At 36.5% G+C, this 23,217-nt stretch overlaps 1 protein-coding gene and 1 long non-coding RNA gene across 11 annotated transcripts in view; one reads left to right on the top strand and one right to left on the bottom strand.

Moving 5' to 3' along the window:
- ZNF385B (zinc finger protein 385B) overlaps positions 1-23,217 on the bottom strand; it is a 400,092-nt gene that overhangs the window by 61,321 nt on the left and 315,554 nt on the right. For 6 of the 9 annotated variants that reach the window (XM_019460969.2, XM_019460981.2, XM_053907266.1 and 3 more), the window contains one exon: positions 3,850-3,888. The exons of the other annotated variants lie outside the window; for them this stretch is intronic. In XM_019460969.2, the coding sequence (XP_019316514.2) occupies positions 3,850-3,888 (39 nt within the window). The remainder of the gene's footprint in view (positions 1-3,849; positions 3,889-23,217) is intronic. 9 annotated transcript variants of the gene reach the window in all.
- LOC109273905 (uncharacterized) lies at positions 82-16,883 on the top strand. Of its 2 annotated transcripts, XR_002083327.2 has the most exons (4): positions 82-281; positions 348-466; positions 11,860-11,929; positions 16,684-16,883. It is a non-coding gene; the product is annotated as an uncharacterized LOC109273905 (long non-coding RNA). The 2 variants fall into 2 exon arrangements; XR_002083328.2 differs by lacking the exon at positions 11,860-11,929 and having other exon boundaries at positions 93-281.

Raw genomic sequence — 23,217 nt, 5'->3', positions numbered from 1 at the left:
ATAGAAAATTCTGATCTTTATGTTAAAATAATATGTTTTATGTGCTATAGATTGACATCATCCTACTTGAAATGCATGTCACAATTGTACACTCAAATACCCAAAGCAGATTAACATGCAACCTTTGTTTAATTACTGATCAAGTAAAGTTTTGACTTATAACCTGTGACTTTCCTTCCTTTGGTTTGCATGTTCCATACATATTCAAAGAAACTCATGGTGATGAAAGTACTCAACAATAGACAAAGTATGGCATAAAGCCATGAAAATACCGTGAAAAGGTAAGAACACTATTTGTAGAGCCTATAAAAAGAGAGACAGAGCGGTGATTCTCTTGTGTACTCCAGATAATCTCCAGCATTAACATCAGACAACTGGCAGTTCAAAAAACAATGCGGATGATGAACAAAGCATTACTTATAAACCGATGTAATGCGAATAAGGACAGATCCACTGACACCATCAGGTAGGAAATCTCCTGAGGTTTGAGTTTAGGATTGGATTAGTTGATGATATTTGGTAGAGAAGAGAAATGAATATCATCCCTGATCAGGAATATAAATCAACAAAGTACAAAATTAGCAATTAGAAGAACTTAAGTACATTAGAAAAGAGGGTGGATTACAGAATTACTGAATAGTAAAGTAGCCTATTTTTTGCTAAGAGTTTAAGGGGCATGACAGGACAATGTATTCCCACTATACAGAACAAAAATTTGAAGAGGGGAATGTTCTGGAGTGACAGAACTATTCTATATCCTGACTGTAGTCGTGGTTACACGAATTTACATGTGTTAAAATTTATAGAACTACATGCACCCCTAAAAAGTCAATTTTATGTGTGATAATTTAAAACATAAAAAAGAAAAATTGTTAAGAGTATTACAATTAACTACTAAATGTAAAATATCATTACTGGAAAATCTGGAGATTTCTTTCGTTCAAGGTCATAACTGATGTATTAAGTGTACTTAATGAGAAAAAAAAAATCTTCCACAGGTAAAGAAAATCTCAAAAGTTCAGAAAATAGAACTGTAGTTCATTTTTTAGGTTATTCACAAATGCATACACTTAAGCCTCATTCATCCCCTTGTAAAACATGAAACTATTTTTTTTTTAACGTTTATTTATTTTTGAGACAGAGAGAGACACAGCATGAATGGGGGAGGGGCAGAGAGAGAGGGAGACACAGAATCGGAAGCAGGCTCCAGGCTCTGAGCCATCAGCCCAGAGCTCCACGCGGGGCTCGAACTCACGGACCGCGAGATCGTGACCTGAGCCGAAGTCGGACGTTCAACCGACTGAGCCACCCAGGCGCCCTGAAACTATACTTTTTAAAAAATAAATGTTTATTCATTTTTGAGAAAGAGAGAGAGCATGAATGGGGGAGGGGCAGGGGGGGGGCAGAAAATCCAAAGTGGGCTCTGCACTGACAGCACAGAGCCCAACGCAGGGCTTGAACTCATGAACCATGAGATCATGACCTGAGTTGAAGTCGGATGCTCAACCGACTGAGCCACCCAGGCGCCCTGAAACTATATTTTCTGATTGTTACTAGAGATGGCAAATCAGTTTGAACAGGCTTAAAAATAAAATAGCCTAACTATAATGGCAGGATGAAAAATAGTACATTGTTTTGCAAAGATTAAAAATAAGAGCAATTTATTGATGTTATCTCTTCTTAGGGTCTGAAAAATACTGGCTCTGTGTGAACTACATGGGATAAAACTATATGAATTTTTCCCAAACACCAGTTTTCAGTATGCTGCTTTCATTATTCTTGCCATATTCATATATTATGCTATTATTATTTACTTATTTTTTCTTTAAATCAAAATAAAATTGACTTTTTGACAACATAGCCATAATATTCATGAAATCATAGCTTTAATGTATTCTTTCTTACATTAAAAAAAGAAAACTAACATTAAAAATGAAAACTTTCATTATCTAAAATAAATGCATATATTCCTGTGGCTCCCATACCACCATATAGAAACAAAGACAAAAGACACATCTACAATAACCTAGCCCCAAGTTTTTAGTAAACCAAGATACCTGCTGATAGCTCCAACATGACCCTTGAATATAAACATTCCTTTTAAAATTTTGAAATTGTTAGCTGCCAATATAACTTTTCAAATAGCTCCTAGTACAACTTTATTCTACTTAAATCTCACATTGGCAACACATCAGCCTGAAAATATCCCCTAGTGTTCCCAAGGCTGGGAGCAATCTATCCTAAAAGGTGAATTGTGGATGAGCACCCCAGATACAAAGGCAGGCAGGTTCCCAGCCATCTGTTCTCTGAAGAATAAACTAAGGAGGTTCCTTCAAGAAATGCTTACCAGAATTGACTTCTCTACTTTATACACATAATCCTACTCATCTTCATAAAATCAACTAAATGAACACACAGCCCTTTTATCCCATTACTTGCCACCTGTCCTTAACTCTTGCTGCCTTTTATCCTTTGCACAACTTACCACTAATCATGTAAAAATTTTATCCCCTATGTTTCTCACTTGGAACAGATTTTCTCTATTTTCCATTTGATTCTCTATATTTTTTTACAGAGATTTTGGGAAAAGATTCACTCCCCACCCTTTCCCCCCTTCCCTTCACTCCCTTTCCCCCCTCCCCCCTTCTCCCCTTGTCCCCTTTCTCCTTCCTCCCTCTTTCTCCCCTTCTCTCCTCCCCCGTCTAAATCTCTTTTGTCTTCCTCTGCTGTTTATCACAGAATTCTATGTTTGTTTGTTGTTTTTTTAAAATTTTTATTCATTATGAGAGAGAGTGTGTGAGCAGGGGAGGGGCAGGGAGAGAGGGAGAGAGAATCCCAAGCAGGTCCCGTGCTGAGCTCAACGTGGGGCTCCATCTCTCGAACTGTGAGATCATGACCTGAACCGAAATCAAGGGTTGACCACTTAACTGACTGAGCTACCCAGGCACCCCTCTACATTTCTTATTCAAATGTCATTTCGGGGAGCACAATTCAGTTGAAAAAAAAACTTTAAATTGTCTAAAAAAGATTGTTCACTTGCCAACTCAGCTGATACCTTGAAACAGACACTATCTTGCTGATTTTGAGTATCTGCCACCAGACACAAGAGCTACAAGTACCGGAGTCATTTCAGTGGGATTCAGACATGGAATAACAGAGAGAAGGTTTTCCGATCTTTCCCTCTCTGTTCTTAAAAGTATTAAGTGATAAAATCCTGAATTCTTTTCTTGGCATTTCTGTAACACTCTACAAGTTAGATGAAAATAATAACTACGATGTTAATTTATACTAACTTATATTTTTTTTCTTCCACGAATGCATGTCAGTTCTCTGTAACTATAATGAGATATGGATAACTAAATTAGTGGTAATTCTTTTATTCAATTCCCAGTTTTCAGGATGAATAAAACATCAGGGTGAATAAAACATTCTCATAAATCCTAAAATGTGATAGATGCAAGTGGTCAGTTTAGTATAGTCAAAAGTATATATACGTATCATAATGATCTCATATGTAAAATACTCAGGAAAATTATTGGAGATATTACAATTAAATGAGAGTATGAATTTTCTTTCAAACATTAATTGGCTTTCTCATAGACATTTGATTATTCAAAATAAACAAGTGTTTTCAAACATCTCTATTAAAATATTTATATTACTTTAAAATGAACAAATAGTTTGTTAAATATTCATATTAAGTTAGCTTATGTTCATTTATATTGCACAAGAAAGCTGTATATGGATTGAGAAAATTGTGATTCTTTGTACACTATGCTAAAGAAGGTTTTTTTTTTTTTTTTTAAGGAAAAAAAATTCCACACAGCTCTAGCTTCCAATGTTCCTTACCTGGCAGAATTTATTGGTCCCAAATAAGCCTCTTCTTTTCTAAAAAAGTAAAAGTTAGAAGTAGTCATCTGGAATTTTGAGGCTAGCAAGCACATTTTCATGAAATTTTAAAAATTTATTTTCTTTGCTCATCTCTGATTAAAAAGCCTGAAATGCTTACTAACTAAAAAGCAGCAAGAGTTAACACTTGCCACTTTTCCTAATGAAAATCATGTAGAAATGAAAAGCTAAACCTATTAGTGCAATTAACTGGTAGGTAATAAAAATGAAAGATGGGGTTGTGGCTATTACCAGGAATTGAGGAGATAATTGGAGGCTATGTGTGGACAAATGAACTATTATATTACAGTACTTATAAATGAATTAATGAAGCTGGCCTTATCACACCATCTTTTATATTTTCAATCAGAATAAGAGCAAACAGGTATCTTTGATGTATTTACCAGGATTATGGAACCATAAATCTCTATTAATTTTTAAAAAGTACTATTTTCATTGAGCATAGCACAAAGTAATCTACGTCTTCACAGTGTAGGCTATGACATAAAAATATGCAGCTGCAAATAAAACTTAGCCTCAGGGAAAAGAAACACAGCAGCACCTCACTAAAGGCAGGAGGAACACTATGGGTGGAGAGAGAATTGAATGGAGGGGCTACATCACCAAATGGCTTCGTTCTCAAGGATATTTAGATCGTAGGTAATTTTGCTAGCGGGAACTTTTGGCAAAGAACAGAGAAATACAAACTTCCCTACTATCTCAACAATTTTCACAAGGCCTGAAATTTGATTTATATTCTTGGAAGAGTCTTAAAATGATTGCACTAGCCATCAAGTGGGTCTGGGTGTTAGAATAAACTGAGCACCACCCAATTAAAAAGCAAAACAGACTGCTCAAGGATTGTACAAGGTTTTCTTTTTTTTCTTTTTTCTTTTTATTTATTTTTTTACAAGGTTTTCTTCAATGTGATTAAGTGGCCAGGTATCTGTACTATTTTCAAAGATGGAAAAATTTCATCTGAAACTTAGCCATCTATTTTAACCAATGTTCTGAAAGGCATTTGGTAAGCACTTATTGTACAATAGAACAGGCAATACTAGTTTTTTCTATTAAATGGAAGTATAAACTGTTTTTTTTTTACTTTTAAAATGTATTTATTTTATTTATTTTAAAGATTTTATTTTTTAAAGTAATCTCCACACCCACCTACCCAACGTGGGGCTCAACCTGATGCCCCTGAGATCAAGAGTCAGATGCTCCACTGACTGAGTCAGTCAGGCATCCCTGACTTTTAAAATAAAAAAAATCAGTCATCCAGGGGCACCTGGGTGGCTCCGTCACTTAAGCAACTGACTATTAGTTTTGGCTCAGGTCATGATCTCATGGCTTGTGAGTTTGAGCCCAGCACTGGGTTCTATGTTGACAGCACAGAGCCTGCTTGGGGTTCTGTCTCCCTCTCTCGCTGCCCCTCCCCTGATTGTTCCTTATCTCTCTCTCGAAATAGATAAAAATAAACATAAAAAAATAAATAAAAATAAAAATCAGTCATCCAACAAACATTTCTGCAGGCCTAATATGTCAGATATTGTTCCAGACTAGATAGGGTAGGATGAGTCCAACATAAGGACATATTTATAATCATAAAAATTAAAACATGAAAAAAACAAAAACAAAAACCCAACAGTATAAACTGGGACTGGAAAAAGAAGCGACTGTTAAGCAAAATAGTGAGGCATGAGAAGGTACATAAAAGTCTATTTTCTTTGCTCCACCCCTACTTTGGGTTTCTTTTCTCCCTTTTCTGATTTTCTCACATTTTAAGCATCCAGGATCCTCCCTTTAACAGTGGTGTCAATGCGTTACCCTCCTAGGGGTGTTTTCCTTTCATTTCCTTTTTTAGCTGTGGAATAACAACAATAAACATCATAATAAGAGCAGCTTAGATTTATAGAGCTCTTACCACGCGCCAGGAATTACCCAAAGGGATTATTTTGTGCAGTCTCCACCATCGCACAAGGCAGATACGATTATCATTCTCCTTTACAAATGAGGAATCTGAGGCTTTGAGAGATTTAATAGCTTGTCACCCCTGAGTCCAAAGGTCTGAAGCCAGGATTCAAACTCAGGCAGGAGTCTCTCCCACGCTGCTCCCCGCTAATGGAACACGGAGCAGGGATGACAGACAGCGTGGGTGGTGCTGCTGATGGGTGTGAGATTTGAAGGAAGGGTGAGTGTTTCTAGCGCTTCTGCAGTCTGGAAGGCGGTTGTCTACTCCAGCTACACAGAAGGCCTTCTTGATGCTTAAGTAAGTTTCCTGAAGAGGGAAGTCTGGGTTTTCCTGTTTCTGATCCATTTTTGTCACTCTTAGAATAAGCCCATTTCTTCTTCTGTAACTTCAGGAGAGCCACATGTAAAAATTGGGGGTGTCCTGTCCTCCTTCCCCATTGTAACCATTGGACTTGCACCCAGAAAAAAATACTTAGAGGGAACACTCAGAGATTACACACAGCAGGGGATGGTCATCATTTACACCTGCCCTTGATTTACTGCCCAGAGGACCTCAACTACTAAACCCTGTGATGTAGGACTTTCTGCAAGTTTGGCAAAGCATCACTTTTTTAAGGGCAATATTATCAAATTACAATAGTACAGAAAGAATGACAGTTTTTCATCCCTTCCTTTTTAAAATTCAGATTTATGGAAAAGAATGTGACAATAGGGGCTCATTAAAATGTCAAATATAATGAAGTGACACATTTAAAAGTGATGGCTACATCACTGAAGAGTAATACTCCTCTGCAGTTCCTTCAAAAAAGGTTTTGCCTTTTATATTTGGATACTCTGACCACATGCCTTACTATTATTGTTTTACTTTTCTCAAATCCTTGAAAACTTAAATAGAAACAAAACAGACACAACCATCACAAAGACACATTTCTTCTCTCAAAGATCAAGAAACAGAAACAAGTGCATATCATTGGCAACATTCGCGCAACCACCTCAGCTTTGTACTGTTTGGGATTTCAAATCAGAAAGCTCAATAAAAGTAAACCACATGGAACATCACACTGGAATTGCACGCTACCATGAGACCTGCATTTTTGCATCTGGAATGTGTAAGTGCAGAGACTTGCCGTACTGACACTGCTTCTCCTACCCAGAGCACCCTGAGAGGGGTCCACGTGGATTCCGTCATTGTCACTGAAAGGAAGACAAATGGCGTGCCACTCTCTTCACAGACTGTTGATTCAACCAGGAGTGGTATGTCTGGAAAGGTGCTTCCCCCACATATCCCCAGCTTTTTGCTGAAACCACATATTGGCTGTGCCTTGCAAACCAAATCCATTGTGTCCCCACTACAATGGGATACCATTCCTCTACTGGAAAGTTAAGCAGTCATTCAGAACTGGTATAAAGTCTAAAGTAACACAACACACACCTAAGAAAATTATAGGCCACATTATATCTTAGTCTTAGTCTCAATAAAGCTATTTCTACTATGGCTATTACTACTTCTTTATCAAATATTGTAGACTGCTAAGTATTTTGAGGTACGTGACTGCGCAGAAATGAAATGGAATCCCAGGATCCCTTTCTAGGGTCTCCCTAATGGTGGCCAGTATTATTCTGTATAGAAAATATGAGTGGAGTCGGCCCAGAGATTTGAAGCAACCAATCAGAGTAGAGCACAGATTAGAATTTCATCCACCTCCCCTTTTTTGTTTAAATTAATTTAGAAAGGTTGACATCTTTCATTGAAATTCCATATTGTCAGACCCTCTTTGAAAAGCTCTGGGATTCATCAAGCAAGATTGTATATTTCAGTGACAGTAAGGATGACTGAGTAAGCAAAAGTACCCTGTGATCTATTTTGAAGATCTATTTGGAAAGAAAAATTAAACTGCATTTTCCAGGAGCGTTTTGGAGAAATTCCAACTTAGTTTTATTTTTGGATGAATAAAAACAAATGTAGAATGCTAAGAGATTTGTGTTTCTGCCTTAATAAATTTCAAGATTTCTTCCTAAATAAAATTCAAGATCACTCTGATAGTAAAAGGGGCAACATTTTTAGAGGTTAAGTGTTTCATATCAACCTAGACAGTCCTTGGGACTTTTTGCTCCTTTTCTAACACATCATACTTTTATAAATGCATGGTTTGCAATTTGCACAAACACTATCTTTTCTTGAAAATTCATTGATTTAACAAAGGTTGATTACTTGGCTATCATGCACTGTTTTAGGAATTGGACAAACAATGAAGGCAAGGCTTCAAAAATACAATGTTGTAGGTGAACAGACCCATATATCTAAAGTGATAAATAAGGTATTATCAGAGTGTTTCAAGTACCTTAAAAAAAATCAGATAGGAGAATGGGAAAAAAAAACCCCACAATATTATACCACAGATAATTCCTAAAAACATTTTGGTTGTCTTGATACAACTATGGTTGATACTTTTACATATAAATCCATACCAAATATGTAAAAATAATGACATTACTCCATGATTTAGGGAAGTTGATACAGAATTCAGAATCATACACCTGGTAAAAGTAAGGGGCATGTTCTTCAGCTTTCAAAGTGGTCTGTGAGATTTCTGCAGAGGATGTCCTTTAACTACCAAGTACCAAGATAACAGCTGGTTGTCAGAGCCACTACGCTCATCATCATTTCCCAAGGGAAAGGGCAACTACAGTGATCTGCATTTTGGAAGCTCTCTAAAGATGAGCGCTAAGTGCTAGAGGCCTCTCACCTGCAAACCTTCCTAGTGGGTTTCTGTGCAGTGCAGTTGGCCTGGTACTTAGCGAATAGCAAAATGAGTATGCTACTTCTTGTGTTTTTTAGGTAAGTACATATTTGGTCCACGATCTAACAGTTATGAACATATTACAAGAAAATGTTTTTTTTGAGGATCCCGGGTGGCTTGGTCGGTTGTGCAACTAATTCTTGATTTTGGTTCAGGTCATGATACCAGGGTCATGGGGTTGAGCCCTGAGTTCAGCTCCATGCTGAGAGTGGAGCCTGCTTAAGATTCATTTTCTCTCTCTCTCTCTCTCTCTCTCTCCCTCTCTCTCTCCCTCTGCCTCTTTCTCCCATTTGTGCACATGTGCTCCCTCTCTAAAATAATAAAAAATATTTTTCATTTTAACACTCTTAGAACTTTAAGGAGTTACTAAATGGTAAAAACAAAAAGACTAAAAGCAAATGAATGGGTGATTTCACCACTTCCCTCTCTTTAGTGGAAAACCAGTTTAATACCTTTGACAGATAATTTTAAAATTATTCTGAGTAGAAGGAATACATTTTAAGTTCTTTTTTAGACAGTAGTTATTTTGTTAGTGGGAGATGCTGCAAGCTTAGACCTGGGTGCCCTATGGAAGCCGCACGTCTAATTTTGACAGTACATCCTTGTATGAAACCAATGTGGTCAGTACAAATGTAAAATGTTCCATTTTCCTGGCGGCTCCACATGCCTGGTGATTTTCCATGCTGCCAGGGATTAAGGGTGATGCAGCAAAGCTGTAGTTATGCCGCTGAGTAATTTAAGAAGCCACATCAAAGAGCATTTCAAAAAGTTCAGTTTAACAAATAAGACTTTCAATTTATGTCTGCAATGGGTATGAGACTTAACTGAAGGTTCACTCAGACCTTATTGCATGGACACACATATGCAATGTTTTGGGTGTTGATGTTCCTATTCAAACAATAGATAAGTAAACTAAAACATTCTATTGCACATTACCCATATTCAGGTTAAACAATGCATTTGGAAATGTCTAATTGGTTAATGTAATGCCCAGACCACCCTCAACTCCAATAGTAACTGCTCCTTTTCAATGCAGGGAAAAAGCATTAAGGTAATGAGCTGAATTACATCTCCTAAGAAAACCCAGCGCTTTTCTTTGTTTCCATTTTTAAATAAGCAAATGTTTTGATGTGACTGGAAACCATTAGCAGAGGTGTTTTTCCATCAGGATGTAAAGAAAGTTCTTGAAAGTTTTTTGTATTATCTTTAAGAGTTGATGTTCCTGTAACTAAAATATTTTTTGGCCAGTAGGTGCATACAGATATGAAAGATCAGTAATGTCAAAGATAAAATAACAAAAAAATTCTTACGAAATTGTTAGATGCCCTTATGACAGAATGTAAGAAAATTTACAAAATTTTTAAGAAAAATGAAAACTACCTGGAATCTTTTAGGAAATTAATAAGAATTTAGCTCTACTATGAATTTTAATAGCAAAGAAGAAAATGATAAATGCTATTAACATTTTTTTCTGTGAAAAAGTTACTACCTTCAAAGTATCTATATTTCTCAATAGCAACTCAATAAATATTCATATTTCGAAAACAGCTTGGGGCGCTTGGGTGGCTCATTCGGTAAAGCATCCAACTCTTTTTTTTTTTAAGTTTATTTATTTTTGAGAGACAGTGAGCTTAAGTTGGGGAGGGGCAGTGAGAGAGGGAAACAGAGGATCTAAAGTGGGTTCCTTTGCTGACAGCAGTGAGTGCAATGTGGGGCTCAAACTCATGAACTGTGAAATCAAGACCCAAGCTGAAGTCGGATGCTCAACCAACTGAGCCTCCCAGGCGCCCAAGGATCTAACTCTTGATTTTGGCTCAGGTCATGATCTCACGTTTTGTGGGTTCAAGCCCCACACTGGGATCTGCACTGAGAGTGTTGAGCCTGCTTGGGATTCTCTCTCTCCCTCTCACTCTGCCCCTCCCTAACCTTCTCTCTCTCTCTCAAAACAAATTAATTAAAAAAAAAGCCTAAGATATGCAAAGTTGATAATAAACTATGTTACCTGCCTGTCCTTCCCCCCCCCCCCCCCCAACACTAACAAAGCTATAGTACATGATTCAGAGTGATGGGAACAGGAACTGGATTCACCAAGAGAATCTAAACTAAATTGATCAGTTGTTTCCTGTGTCATTTAGTGTTGTCTCTTCTCAGGGCAAAATAAAAAAGGAAATAGAGGGGCACCTGGGTGGCTCAGTCAGTTAAGCTTTTGACTTCAGCTCAGGTCATGATCTTGTGGTTTGTGAGTTCGAGCTCTGCTTTGGGCTCTGTGCTTGGAGCCTGCTTCAGATTCTGTGTCTCTCTCTGCCCCTCCCCCACTCATGCTCTGTGTCTGTCTCTTTCTCTCTCCGTCAAAAATAAATTAAAACATTTTAAAAATAAAAAAAAAAGAAATAGAATATTTTGGGATTATGGACTGAAGAATAGGTTTTCAACAGATGTGCAAAATACTCAAAAAGATAGAGATTCATTTGAGAACAGATCGTGAGAAGCGATTATTCTACAGTACATTGGAAAAAGACATCCCATCCTGAAGTTTGGAAGGATAGGCTAATATATCTGAGATAGAAGATAGGCACTTTGTTTTTGACCTTTCCATTTGTTTTTAAAATAGTGACTTGAAAATATCCTCCAAAACTTTGTCTTCCAGATTAAACTGCTATAACATAAAATTGAGTGCCAAAAGTAAATCTGAGAAATATCTTTTCAAAAAACAAAATTCTTCATACTTTAGGAGAAAAAAAAATGCCATACAAGTAACTAAAGACTACTTGCTGATACTTACAAATGTAGCTTTAAAAGTTAGCAGTGAAAGTCTCCATGTATAAGTAAGTAAGAATATGTTTGCCTGTGTTCTGGTAAACAGGCTAAAAAAATGTTACAAAGGCTTTCTAAGAGACTAGGGAAGTGATGAGCTTTTTTGATTTAAAAATCAATATGCTTCCCAAGCAGCCAAATACATTAACTGACATCCTCTCAAAACCATTCTGTCAAAGCTAAGTTTGAAAAGCTGTTCAGTAACTAATCAGATATATCCCAATGCTGAGGCAAAACAGGTCCGTGACACAAATTAAAAAGGTAGAAGATGAAAAGAAAACCCCACTTGGCAGGAAGAAGTGCAAAATCAGAAACCCAGGCGTGTTGGGATGTATTCTTCATTCTGCAAAGCAAAGTGGAAAATGGAATGCTTTTTCCCCAAATGCAGGACAACACGTTTCTAACCCTTGCACCAGGAAGAAACCTGACAGTTGAAGACTGACAAGGCTCCATGCAAGGTAACAAGCTGCAATGCTCCAATCCTTGGCATCTCGGGCTCTTACTCTCCCTGCCGTACTCTCCTTACACAGTGGTAAAATGTCAGAGATCATCTACATTTTCAAATTGTTTTTTAATTTGTTTTAGTTTGAGCCCCAGAACACCCCCCCTCCCAAAGCAGAATCCTAACTGGAAATTCAATACAATAAACACTGAAAACCGTGCTGGGTAAAACCGGTAGGCCAGGCCCCACACCCACCAGCCTGACTTTAGTCCAGCTTTCTCATGTGAAAATAAGAAAAGATTTGGAGAATTTTAGTGAGTTGCTTGAACCTCTTCAGCCAAGACCAGAACCCAGATCTCTTGCTACAATTGCCAGATTTGCAAATAAAATTATAAGGTGATCAAAGTTGAGTTTCAGATAAACAACAAATTGTTTTTTGGGGGTGCCTGCGTGGCTCAGTCTGTTGAGTCCAACTTTGGCTCAGCTCATCATCTCACGATTTGTGAGATCAAGTCCCACATCAAGCTCACTGCTGTCAGCACAGAGCCTGTGTCAGATCCTCTGTCCAGCTCTCTGCCTGCCCTTCCCTGCCTTTCAAAGATAAATAAAACATTAAAAAAACCCAACAAATAATTTTTAATAAGAATATATGTATGTGCCAAACATTGCATAGGATATTCTTATACTAAAAATAATTTGTTGTTTAGCTGAAATTTTACTTCAACTGAGCATCCTATATTTTATCTGTTCTTGTTTCCTGATTCCCATCCAAGATTTCCATGATTACATCGATGTGGATTCTACTGGTCCTCTTCCTTGCAAGCTTATCTTATAACACTTAACATTTTAGGGCTTTTATTAGGAAAGTGGTCCCGGAGTGGTTTTCTGGACAGGTGACATCAAAAATATTTTATGTCATATATTCATCTTGCTATTGCCTTTTTGTATGGATGTGTATACATATTAACTCTTCTTAGCAAAAAAAGGTTTGGGGTCCAACCCTGCATTTATACTATACAAAATATACCACACTTGTAAAGTAAAATAAAGAGCTTCCATATTGTGCCCTACTCTGTTCTCTGCGATGATAATTGCTTCATTGAATAATGCTCTGTTAATGGTACAGCTTGACATTTGACATTTATCCATTTGATTTATAATCATTTTTAGGTGATTGCAAGGAGCTACAGTTCAAACTAAAAGTAGTCTGAACTGAACTGTCTTCCTTTTCTTCTGAATTTGGAAGGAAATGTAGTCACTTCTAGGCAAAGCTATCTTATCCACCAGATTTGTTTCAAATATACACAAAGCCTTTTCTGCCTCTATATATTCTGAATAAAGCAACATATATAAGAGAAAAATGAATACAGAAAATGAAATCACCACGTAAATGTGTCTAGTTTGCTTATATTTTGGCCGTGGATATTGCATCAACATTTCCTAGTCAAGCCATGGATAAAAACCTACATGCACCACATAACAAGTTGTTGTGAAATACAGAATCCCTCAGTAACATTCATGAAAAGTTTTCACATTATGGAGCCAAAACCATTGGCTTATAAACCATTGGTTTATAATCTATCTACTCCTTATGAAGATTCTCAGAACTATTTTTAAATTATTTTGTTTTCCATTCTGAAAATCAGCCAATCAGGATGCTTGGCACATCAAAGCCTTCATAACACTCGCCTGAAATTTTTATTCACCCTTTTGTCTCCACCAGCCTTTAACATCTTTACTCAAATGGAACAAATACCTATACCTAACAACACAAGAAGTGGATATATCACTTGATTTAAAAGGGTTTGTATAATTATCCAGGAATCATCAAATTTCTGCTTCACAACAGAACAGTATCACAAGAACAATTGTTGGCAGTTATCAAACCACTGCAGTGCAACCGGCCTCCTGAAGCTCGGGGTTAAAAGCTGGCCTCTGGAAATCAATCATGCTCTCGGCAGAGAAGAATATTTCAGTGATATGAAAGCTGAAATGGAGACTATAATCTTTTGTGATTACCCTCGAGGCCGAAGCAAACGCAAAAAGGAAAGTCCATGAATTGCTGATAATTTCCTGTGATGACCGATTCCCAGGAAATTCAGATAGAACTCTTGCTCTGTAACAAAATGATGGTTCTCCCCAGAACTGCAGCCTCAAAGAACTCCACATCCAGATGTCACAATGCTTCTTCAGAAGCTATTCACCCATAAGAGGGGCCAGGCCTGTGAGGCAGCAGGTCTCCCTCTGAAGACAATGGAGTGTCTGATTGCACAAGGAGGGATGAGCTATGGGCTATAGGCTGTTTTCCTAGAACGTTATTTTATGAAGGAACGGATTGAAAATATATCTGTTTCGAGCCTTTTTTCTCCTCATACAAGTGTGAAGATTGATTTATTTCTCTGCTGTTCCTATTAGCTATTAGCTATGGTTATCTTGGCTTATAAAATTTTTAACTTTTTATTTGGGCTGATAGTTGTATTCTGAGAAAAAAATGTTTTTCATACATATGTGCATACTCTTAATGTCTATATAATATTTTGGGATAGAATACAAAATCTTTTCTGAATAAGCATCAAACTTACAGTTAGATGCCACTGCTCAGAACACAGGTTAAATGGGTTCTTCTCATAGATTGGCAATTGAAATTCAGGAAAAAGGGGGGACACAGAGTCAATGGAGATCTCTAATTGTCAGAAGTCCAAATAATTTTTAGAATAAATTTCCATTATCAATAGATGAAGGATAATTTAATATGTTGGCTTCTATGACTGGGTTTAAAATCTTTTTTAAACTGTTACATTAACTACTAGTCGTTTAATGAATAATGTGAGAATAAAGGTTCTATGTTTGGAAATCAAGCATATTTTAAAAATGTAATAGAAAACATTATTACATCTTAGGAGTCAATGACAATGTGTCCTAAGTGCACAGCTCTCAGGTTCAAAATACCTTTATCCATAGCCTTTAAAGTCTAAATATCATTGAAAGTAAACAGGCAAACTGGAATGCAACCAAACCAGTATGGTTATTCCCCACCTCCACTCCACACCTTCTCCCTAGCCCTGCTCCAAATTCGGCTATAGCCTCTCTTCATTGTTTTTAGGCAGTCAGGTGATTCTGATCTTTAAGTATGCCCTAGTACTATCTCATTCAGCTAATGTAAATTGAGTACTTGCTTAGTACCAAGCACAACTCTTTTAAGCTGAGTGTAAATGTTTTAAACTCAAGAACCAGGTCTTAGCCATGTATATATCCTTAGCATCTACCTTAAATAGGATTGCTCTAATGCACAAAGCCAGCCCTAGTGATGAATATAACTTGGTTTGTTTAAGGTAATTGGCTAGGAAGATGAGATCAAAGGGATAGAAATATTAATATTAATATTATTTATAAGAATAGAGCTTTGCCATTTTAAGAGTCCTTTCATAAACATGATCTCATTTGATATTCATGGAATTTTAGATTGTTAAAAATAATATGATGATACAATGGGGTGCCCGCCTGGCTTAGTCCCTACAGCATGTGACTCTTGATCTCAGGGTTGTGAGTTTGAGCCCCACATTGGGTGTAGAGATTACTTTAAAATAAAATCTTAAAAAATAATATAGTGATAGGTTGTATAGTTATGATTTTTTCACAGTCACACTAAATTTCAGAAATTTTCTAAATATGCAGTCATATCCTCAGTTCTCCATAAACATACTAAACTTAAATTTTCATGATATGATATAGATTAGGAAGGTATTATCACCTCTGGTTTTAAAATGAGGAAAAGTGGAGCTAAGTGACTTTCTCCAGATCAAAGAGAATGAGTCCAGATATGAATGAGTGTTCTGGCTCCCAGTCCAATGCTCTTTCCCTGTGCAAAGAAGTAGCTCACTGTCCTTCACTCTGCCTCCTGCTTCCCCATGTAGCATGAAGCAGCATCAAGACCAGGTAGAATAGCTACAGATTTACTTTGGAACAAGGCAAACAGAATTACTTCTTTGAGATCAGAGAGAACATTCCAGGTGGCTTTGGGGAGGAGGTGAGATATAACACATGAATGAGTGACTGACTAAATGAATGCCAACACCTCTTTAGAAGGTAAGTACTTCAAAATTGACAATTAAGTATACACTATGTAATAGTGGTGTTACTAATCATTTTAGCCTCTAATAGCTTCAGCTCATTTTTGGGAAACGAAGGTTTTTTTGGGTTTGATTATATTATTATGAAAATGAATCAATTTACATACTATGAATGTTTGATGTCTACATAAAAAAAAAGATAAATTAGACCCAGACACATATTTATAATTAATGGAGACTTAATGTACACCTCTAATTATTGTAAACCATAAACCTGTGAAAGAGATCAGATATGTGTCCTACTACAACACTCACATCATTACTTGGCTGTAGAAACTATTCACAGTAAGAAAAAAGTATGAGACTGACAAGACAAGTCTATCTTCTAAGTAGAATACACTTGCAGGGGTGCCTGGCTGGCTCAGTTGGTGGAGCATGTGACTCTTGATCTTGGGGTTGTGGATTCAAGCCCCATGTTGAGTGTAGAGATTAAAAATAAAATCTTAAAAAATAAAATAAATAGAATACACATCAAATGAGAGTTTTTTAAATCTGACTTTAGGAGCCACAAGGATTTTTTGGGTACTTAAATATGTCCCACATGAATAACTTGTTAGAAAGATACACATTTAAATTCAAAATATGTCAGGGTGGAGACCAGCTCTTGCTTGTCTAATTTTTAGCTTTTTTCCCTTTTCAGTGGCAGAGCTATCTACTGGAAGAAATGTGAAGCCTGGATTATATTCTTCAATCTTCCATTTTGCAAAAAGGGGGCAACAATGACACTCGTAGCCTATTTTATATGTGAGCGTGTTAGAAGAATTAACCTAGAATGTCTTGAAAATATGTTAAAGCCCTCTGATACTAGAATTCCATGAAAATAAAGTGTTGTTCATATAATTTAAGTTTTTCCCAATCTTTTTTCAAGCATCAGAACATAAAAAGGAAGGTAAGAACATCTAAACTGACAGCTAAATCTGTGAAAAATATATTTTTCCAAGATTCCTACTTGGTTCCGCAAAGATGTTGAAACTTCACAGATTGCTAAATAGCACTCCAATTCATCTTTAGCACCCTCAATGACAGTTCTAAAAGTAAAGGGATTGGAATATTCCAAAACATGTTTTTCCTTCCCCCAAAGAGTTTTAAGACCTAATTCTGAATACAAGAATCTAGATGGAAGGGGGGGGGGGGAGGAAAAAGAAAAAGAAAAAGAAAAAGCCCAGTCTGTTGGCTATTGGATGGATTCCCAAATTTTTGATAAAAGTTTTCCAGAAAACACCACCATCAATGAATGTTTATAGAGCAACCAATTTGGAAATAACATTTTGGGCTGAAGGGAATGTTTGGTACAATAATATTTTGCTACTTTTTTATATTTATTAAGCTCCCCTACTTTATCATTGGCACTTAAAGACTTGGTCACTGAGAGAAGCTAAGAACAAGGTTGTTGTTGGTTTCTTCTCCTTTTAATTAACTGGAGATTTGTTAAGAATACGATAAATTATTTTAAGAAGATGGCCTGACATAGACACTTTTTCCAAGTTGACTCTACTCTTGAAAAATGCTGTGCTGGGACAGCGCCAAGACTGAAGACCTGTCTTGCCAGAAAATCTGATGTGCCCTCCAAGTACACATAATCCTTGAAACCCTAGCACTGAAGATGAGGTCCCAGAGCCATGTGAGGTTGAGACTGGGATAATGAAAGGGACATGTGAGAGGACATAGCGTGGTGGGACTATAGATGCCTCTTTTCACAGGCTTCTGAAACCTTGTGTTCCCTTACTGCATAAGAGCCCATCAAGGTCTTAATCTAATGTTTCTTGGCAGCTTAATCAACTGAATTGACTATTGACTATCAACAATATCCTCTATTATGTTATGGTGAATTTTACAAGAGGAAGAAGTAATGTCTATCAGACAGTGAGCAGCTTCTGTCTTATTCACTGTAATTCTTTCTTAGCACAATGACTGGCATGCATAGACATTTAGTGAGTGGTTGTGAATGAATGCCTTTTCCTAGATGCCACAGACAAATAATTTATTTAGGGAGAGAGAAGACATATGACCATACGTTATATAAACATACATGTATACATACCGTATAAATAATATCTACATATTCTAAAGAGGTTTCAACAGTGAGTAAAGGGAGCTTTGAACACAAAGTCTTTAATAGGTAAATCTTGACCCTTTGAATAGGGCAAAGGACATGACTTAAATTTTTAAAAGATATGTTTGTAGTTTGAAGAGGGAGACAATAGTATAGATAGATGGTCACGATGTAGTTTTTTTCCTCCCAGGTCATGTTTACATAATTTTTCTCTGTCATATTGAATAGAGTTGTAAAAATTTCCAGGCAGGAATTTATGCCTAAATATTTGTACAAAATCTTTGTTAGTTTTATACGACATTTCAAAGATTTCCTATAAACATTTTTTTTTCAAATGATCTAGGGTGTTGCTATTCACTTTTCTAAGTCCAGCAACAGGCCTTCACCCTCCCCCCTCTTTAAGTAAATTTCAGTAACCATGGAAAATTTCAACTTGGCATATTCTAATATACATTTCAGTAGAACATATAGAAGAATAGGATCCTTCAATATATTTTAAGCATATCATGAAAATAAAAATTCAACCATATTCTCTTTTTTATTTTATTTATTTTCTTATCCATTTTATTTTATTTATTTTATCTCTATTTCATTCTATTTTTTATTTGGACAAATGTATCATTTCGAGTAGCTGGACATACTAACATCCCAGGAAATAGGGAATATATAACTTTTTAATGAGAGCAAAGCATTACTAGAGTAAAAAAGAAGGCTTAAATGGCAAAAAAAAAAAAAAAAAAAAAAAAAACCAAAAAACAAAAAAACCAAAAAAAACCCTCACAGTTGGTTACATTAGCAGAGATAAAATATTTTGTTTAAATTAAATGAAAAAAAATCAGATAAAAAAGTATGTATCCAAATGTTTAAATCAAGACTTCATGGGGCGCCTGGGTGGCGCAGTCGGTTAAGCGTCCGACTTCAGCCAGGTCACGATCTCGCGGTCCGTGAGTTCGAGCCCCGCGTCAGGCTCTGGGCTGATGGCTCGGAGCCTGGAGCCTGTTTCCGATTCTGTGTCTCCCTCTCTCTCTGCCCCTCCCCCGTTCATGCTCTGTCTCTCTCTGTCCCAAAAATAAATAAAAAACGTTGAAAAAAAAAATTAAAAAAAAAAAGACTTCATTAGATAGTAAAAGTATTAAAGATAGATTTAAAAATTAAATGTTTTGGCTTACTTCAGGTTTCCTTACAGTAAAACATCATGAGAAACATGGCATGAATTAATAGCAAAATAAATGTGATTTTGATTCCCAATTTCTTTATTTTGTACCTCCTTGATAAATATATTATTATTTCTGGTACAAGAAAGAAAAATTTTAGAGCTTTTTTTTTTAATTTTAAAGTTCATTTATTTTTGAAAGAAAGAAAACACAAGTAGGGAAGGGGAAGAGAAAGAGGGAGACATAGAATTTGAATCAGGTTCCAGGCTCTGAGCTGTCCATGCAGATACCAACATGGGCCTCTAACCCACGAGCTGTGAGATCATGACCTGAGCCAAAGTCTGATGCTTAACCAACTAAGCCACCCACACGTCCCAAGAAAAAAAAAATTTAAATATTCATTGAGATTACCAAACTGTGGATGGCCTAGAATCTCAAGGGTTTAGAATGACAAACAGTAGATATATAGATCATTTCACAGATTGGCATGGGTGATTCAGAGGCATACAGTGATTTGGGACTGTATGCTTAGAAATCATCTTTATTCTGTTCCACAAATTTGTTAATGTGTCAGGAAAAAATAATTTCAAGGTATGTAGGAAAAATCAGATTATTTTTCACAAAAATAAGATTGTTGAGCCTCTTGCAATAAAGCATCTGTGATGCTATTGTGCTCATGCTTTCCTAGAGCAGTTGCAAAAACAAGGCAGGACTCAAAAAGACATATGAAATAGTAGACATGGAAAATACCTGCCAATCAGCAGAGAAATTGATAGGTGACTGTGGTCTTGAGGTGGCTTGTGATTATATCTATAGCTATGGAGAGTCACACAAATACATCTGTGTATGTATCCAGTATGTGGCTGTTAAAAAGGAACTTGACCTATTATCATCACATACAATATATAAGTTGCATATATGTCGTAGACTGCTTGTGCTACCATAACAAAATACCATAGAGTGGGTGGCTTACACAACAGAAATATATTTTATCACAATTGTGGAGACTGGAAGTCTGAGATCAGGGCACCAGCATCTTCAGGTCCTGGTGAGAGCTCTCTTCCTGGCTGCAGACGGCTGCTATCTCACTATGTCTTCACATGGTAGAGAGAGGGAAAGCTCTCTGTGGTCTCTTCTTATAAGTGCACTAATCCCATTATGAGGGCCTCACCCTCATGATCATCTAACCCTAACCTCTCAAAAACCCCATCTCTAAATACCATCTGCAGGTGTTAGGGCTTCAAAATACGTATTTGGGGAGGAGGACACAAACACTCAGTCCATGGCAGTATGTGTGTGGACCTGGCTTCTTAATGGACTTACTTTATCATAATAAGTTGATACTATCCATCCTGTTAAATATGCAATTTATTTCAATTCTGAAGCAGCCTCTTCTTATGGAGAATTAAACATCGTGTATTACCTGCTTGTTAAACACCATATATTAAATACCAGGTATTATCTGGATTGAATGAAGATAACAATTGGATCCACAGTAAAGGAAATGAGAAATTCCAATTCTAATAGAAATAATTGAATATATTTTGGTAGCTACCAAAACATTATGTACAGTAACTAAAGGACGACCATGAGGCATTTGACAAATTTAATCAAAGTGAAAAATAAAATAATGAAAATAGCTCTACTGGGATACAAAACAAATCATTCTTTCTGGCTCTTCTATAATACTGTAAAGTTCAGTAACTATTTTTACTTTACCTATATTTCTTGGTTTTTGTTATCTTTCCTTTTCTAGTCTTTTTTATTCTATTTCTTAGAAGTTTCTTGCACACTAGGGAATTTTTGTTTTACTTATTTTGTTTATCCTCTTCATCAAATCCAGTACTCGTTAGTGCATATATTATGTTTTCAATAAAACCCAGTAATGAATAATTTTCTTTTTAAACTAACTGCTCTTAAGAGTAGGACCCAGGACAAGAAATGTAGTAGATACTTGCAAAGCTTCCATACCATCCACACAGAGGAAGCCAGAACTAGAGCTGCAGAAAAATTTGTAACTAATTATTGCCCTCAAGTTAAAAAAAGGATGACAGTTCCCAGAGAAATACAAATGAAAGTGAACACTTAGGCTTAATACCTCATGCGTAGATACGGCTCAGAAATGTTGGTATTTCCTTTGCTGGGTAGGGGAGCATGTGCATTGAGAAGCAAAAAACTGGGCCCCTTTCCTCCCTCCTTTTTTCCTTCCCTTCAGAAAAGTTTTACTGAGCTCTCGAGCCAGATACCAGGCATCCAGCAATGAACATACCATAGGCCCTGTCCTCAAGGATCTGACATTCTAGTTAATATAGATAATTGGGTAATTAATTAGACTATAGTGTGACAACTGCTATAGCGGAGGTAATCCGGGGGTACCCTGGAAATACAGAGGATAGCACTTAATGCAGACTCGCAGATCACAGAAAACTTCCTGTGAGGGAGGTGATATCTAAGTCGGCCCTGAACGACAAATGGTTGAAGGTGGGGCAGTGGTGGAAGTGAGCATTAATAGGTAGCTAGGCAAAGAAGCCCATTAGGCTTTAGATATAAAGGTTGAGATCTTTAAACATTGCTGTTGTGGTTTACAGAGCCTTTTACCTGTAAGTGACTCAAAACAGCCCCCCTGTAAAGTAAAACTGCTGAAGTGCAGAGTTAACATCATTGTTCTCCAGACCTGCATCCTTGACATGCAGCCCATCAGAAAGTATCAGTGATCTACACTCTGCCTTTCCTAGCATGTCTCTTCATAGCTCCGTTTGGACAGTGTCTTGAATTATTTGCTTATTCTTCACATGTAAACACTGAGAGAGATTTTGTCAGTCGTGGGGTAGATGGTAAGACAGCCACTAAATGAATGTTGTGAAGCATGTCTCTTCATTGTGTACCATTTAATATACAACAGGCAAATATCCCATTTTGGAATATGACAATCCCATTTCATTCTTGCTATAATTCTCATGCAACATTATCATACTCCCCTACAAAAACAGGAGGAAACCATTACTTTATATGCATTTTTAAAATTCTGCTTAAAGAAGACAACAGAACTTCAAAATTCTAAAACTTTGAGCCATGGTATGAGAGTACAGTGTTTATATTCTTCTGATAATAATTACGAGTTAAAATATATTTCTTATAGTTACTAATACTATCTTTGGTTAAAAAGAAAGTGATTATAATAGCATTCACCTTGCCTTTCAAAGAACAAGTGGACTACTGAATGGAATAGGTTTTTAAAATTTGCTAACAAGAAATTACAACTTTTTAATATATATTCTGTTTTTTACACATTCAAAAAATTCTTTCCTCTTTCTATGTAATGATTCCGCTGAAAATTGGCTAGCATGCTTCCAGAAAAGAGCACAAAAGATTTCTGATTGAGCTTTGTTCACACTGAATGATGTGGGAGGTAACATGGACTGAAAGATCCAAAGACGCGGACAAGCCGGAATATGAGTTTTGAAGTTAGGAGATTCTAATTCAAGTCTCAGTTCTTCCATTACTAACTCTCTCTCCTCTAGACAATAGGAACTGAATCATAATCATGGTCTACTAAAATGTTCTAAGGCCTGAGTTCTTTGAAGGATAGAAAACCTCACAAATATACAATGATCTAGTATAATTACTATTAGTGATACAAAAATATTTCCTAGGAAAATGTGGACAATGACTTTTATGAAACTGTCCTAGGAAATTTATGAGGTGAGTTAGACACTGGGATGGAATAGTCTATAGGGAAAAGAGTAGAGTAATTGAAGCTGTAACTCAATGAAAAATCATAGGTAGTCCAATGATCCTATAAATTATTTACCAGATGATAGAGGGTCGCACTTGCAGTGACTTAATTTTTAATATCCTACCAGAAGTACTCACTGCCCACCAAATGCATTGGATGTAATATAATACAGAGAGTAAAATGATTATTTCATGTAGTTCTTTGCTATATTCTTCATCATAACCAAAAGTA

This window comes from Panthera pardus, unplaced genomic scaffold (genome assembly GCF_024362965.1).
Source record: "Panthera pardus isolate Hobbes unplaced genomic scaffold, ASM2436296v1 HiC_scaffold_10, whole genome shotgun sequence".
In the NCBI taxonomy this organism is placed as follows: domain Eukaryota; kingdom Metazoa; phylum Chordata; class Mammalia; order Carnivora; family Felidae; genus Panthera; species Panthera pardus.
The sequence above is the reverse complement of the archived record's forward strand: the minus strand, read 5'-3'. Positions and strand labels throughout refer to the sequence as shown.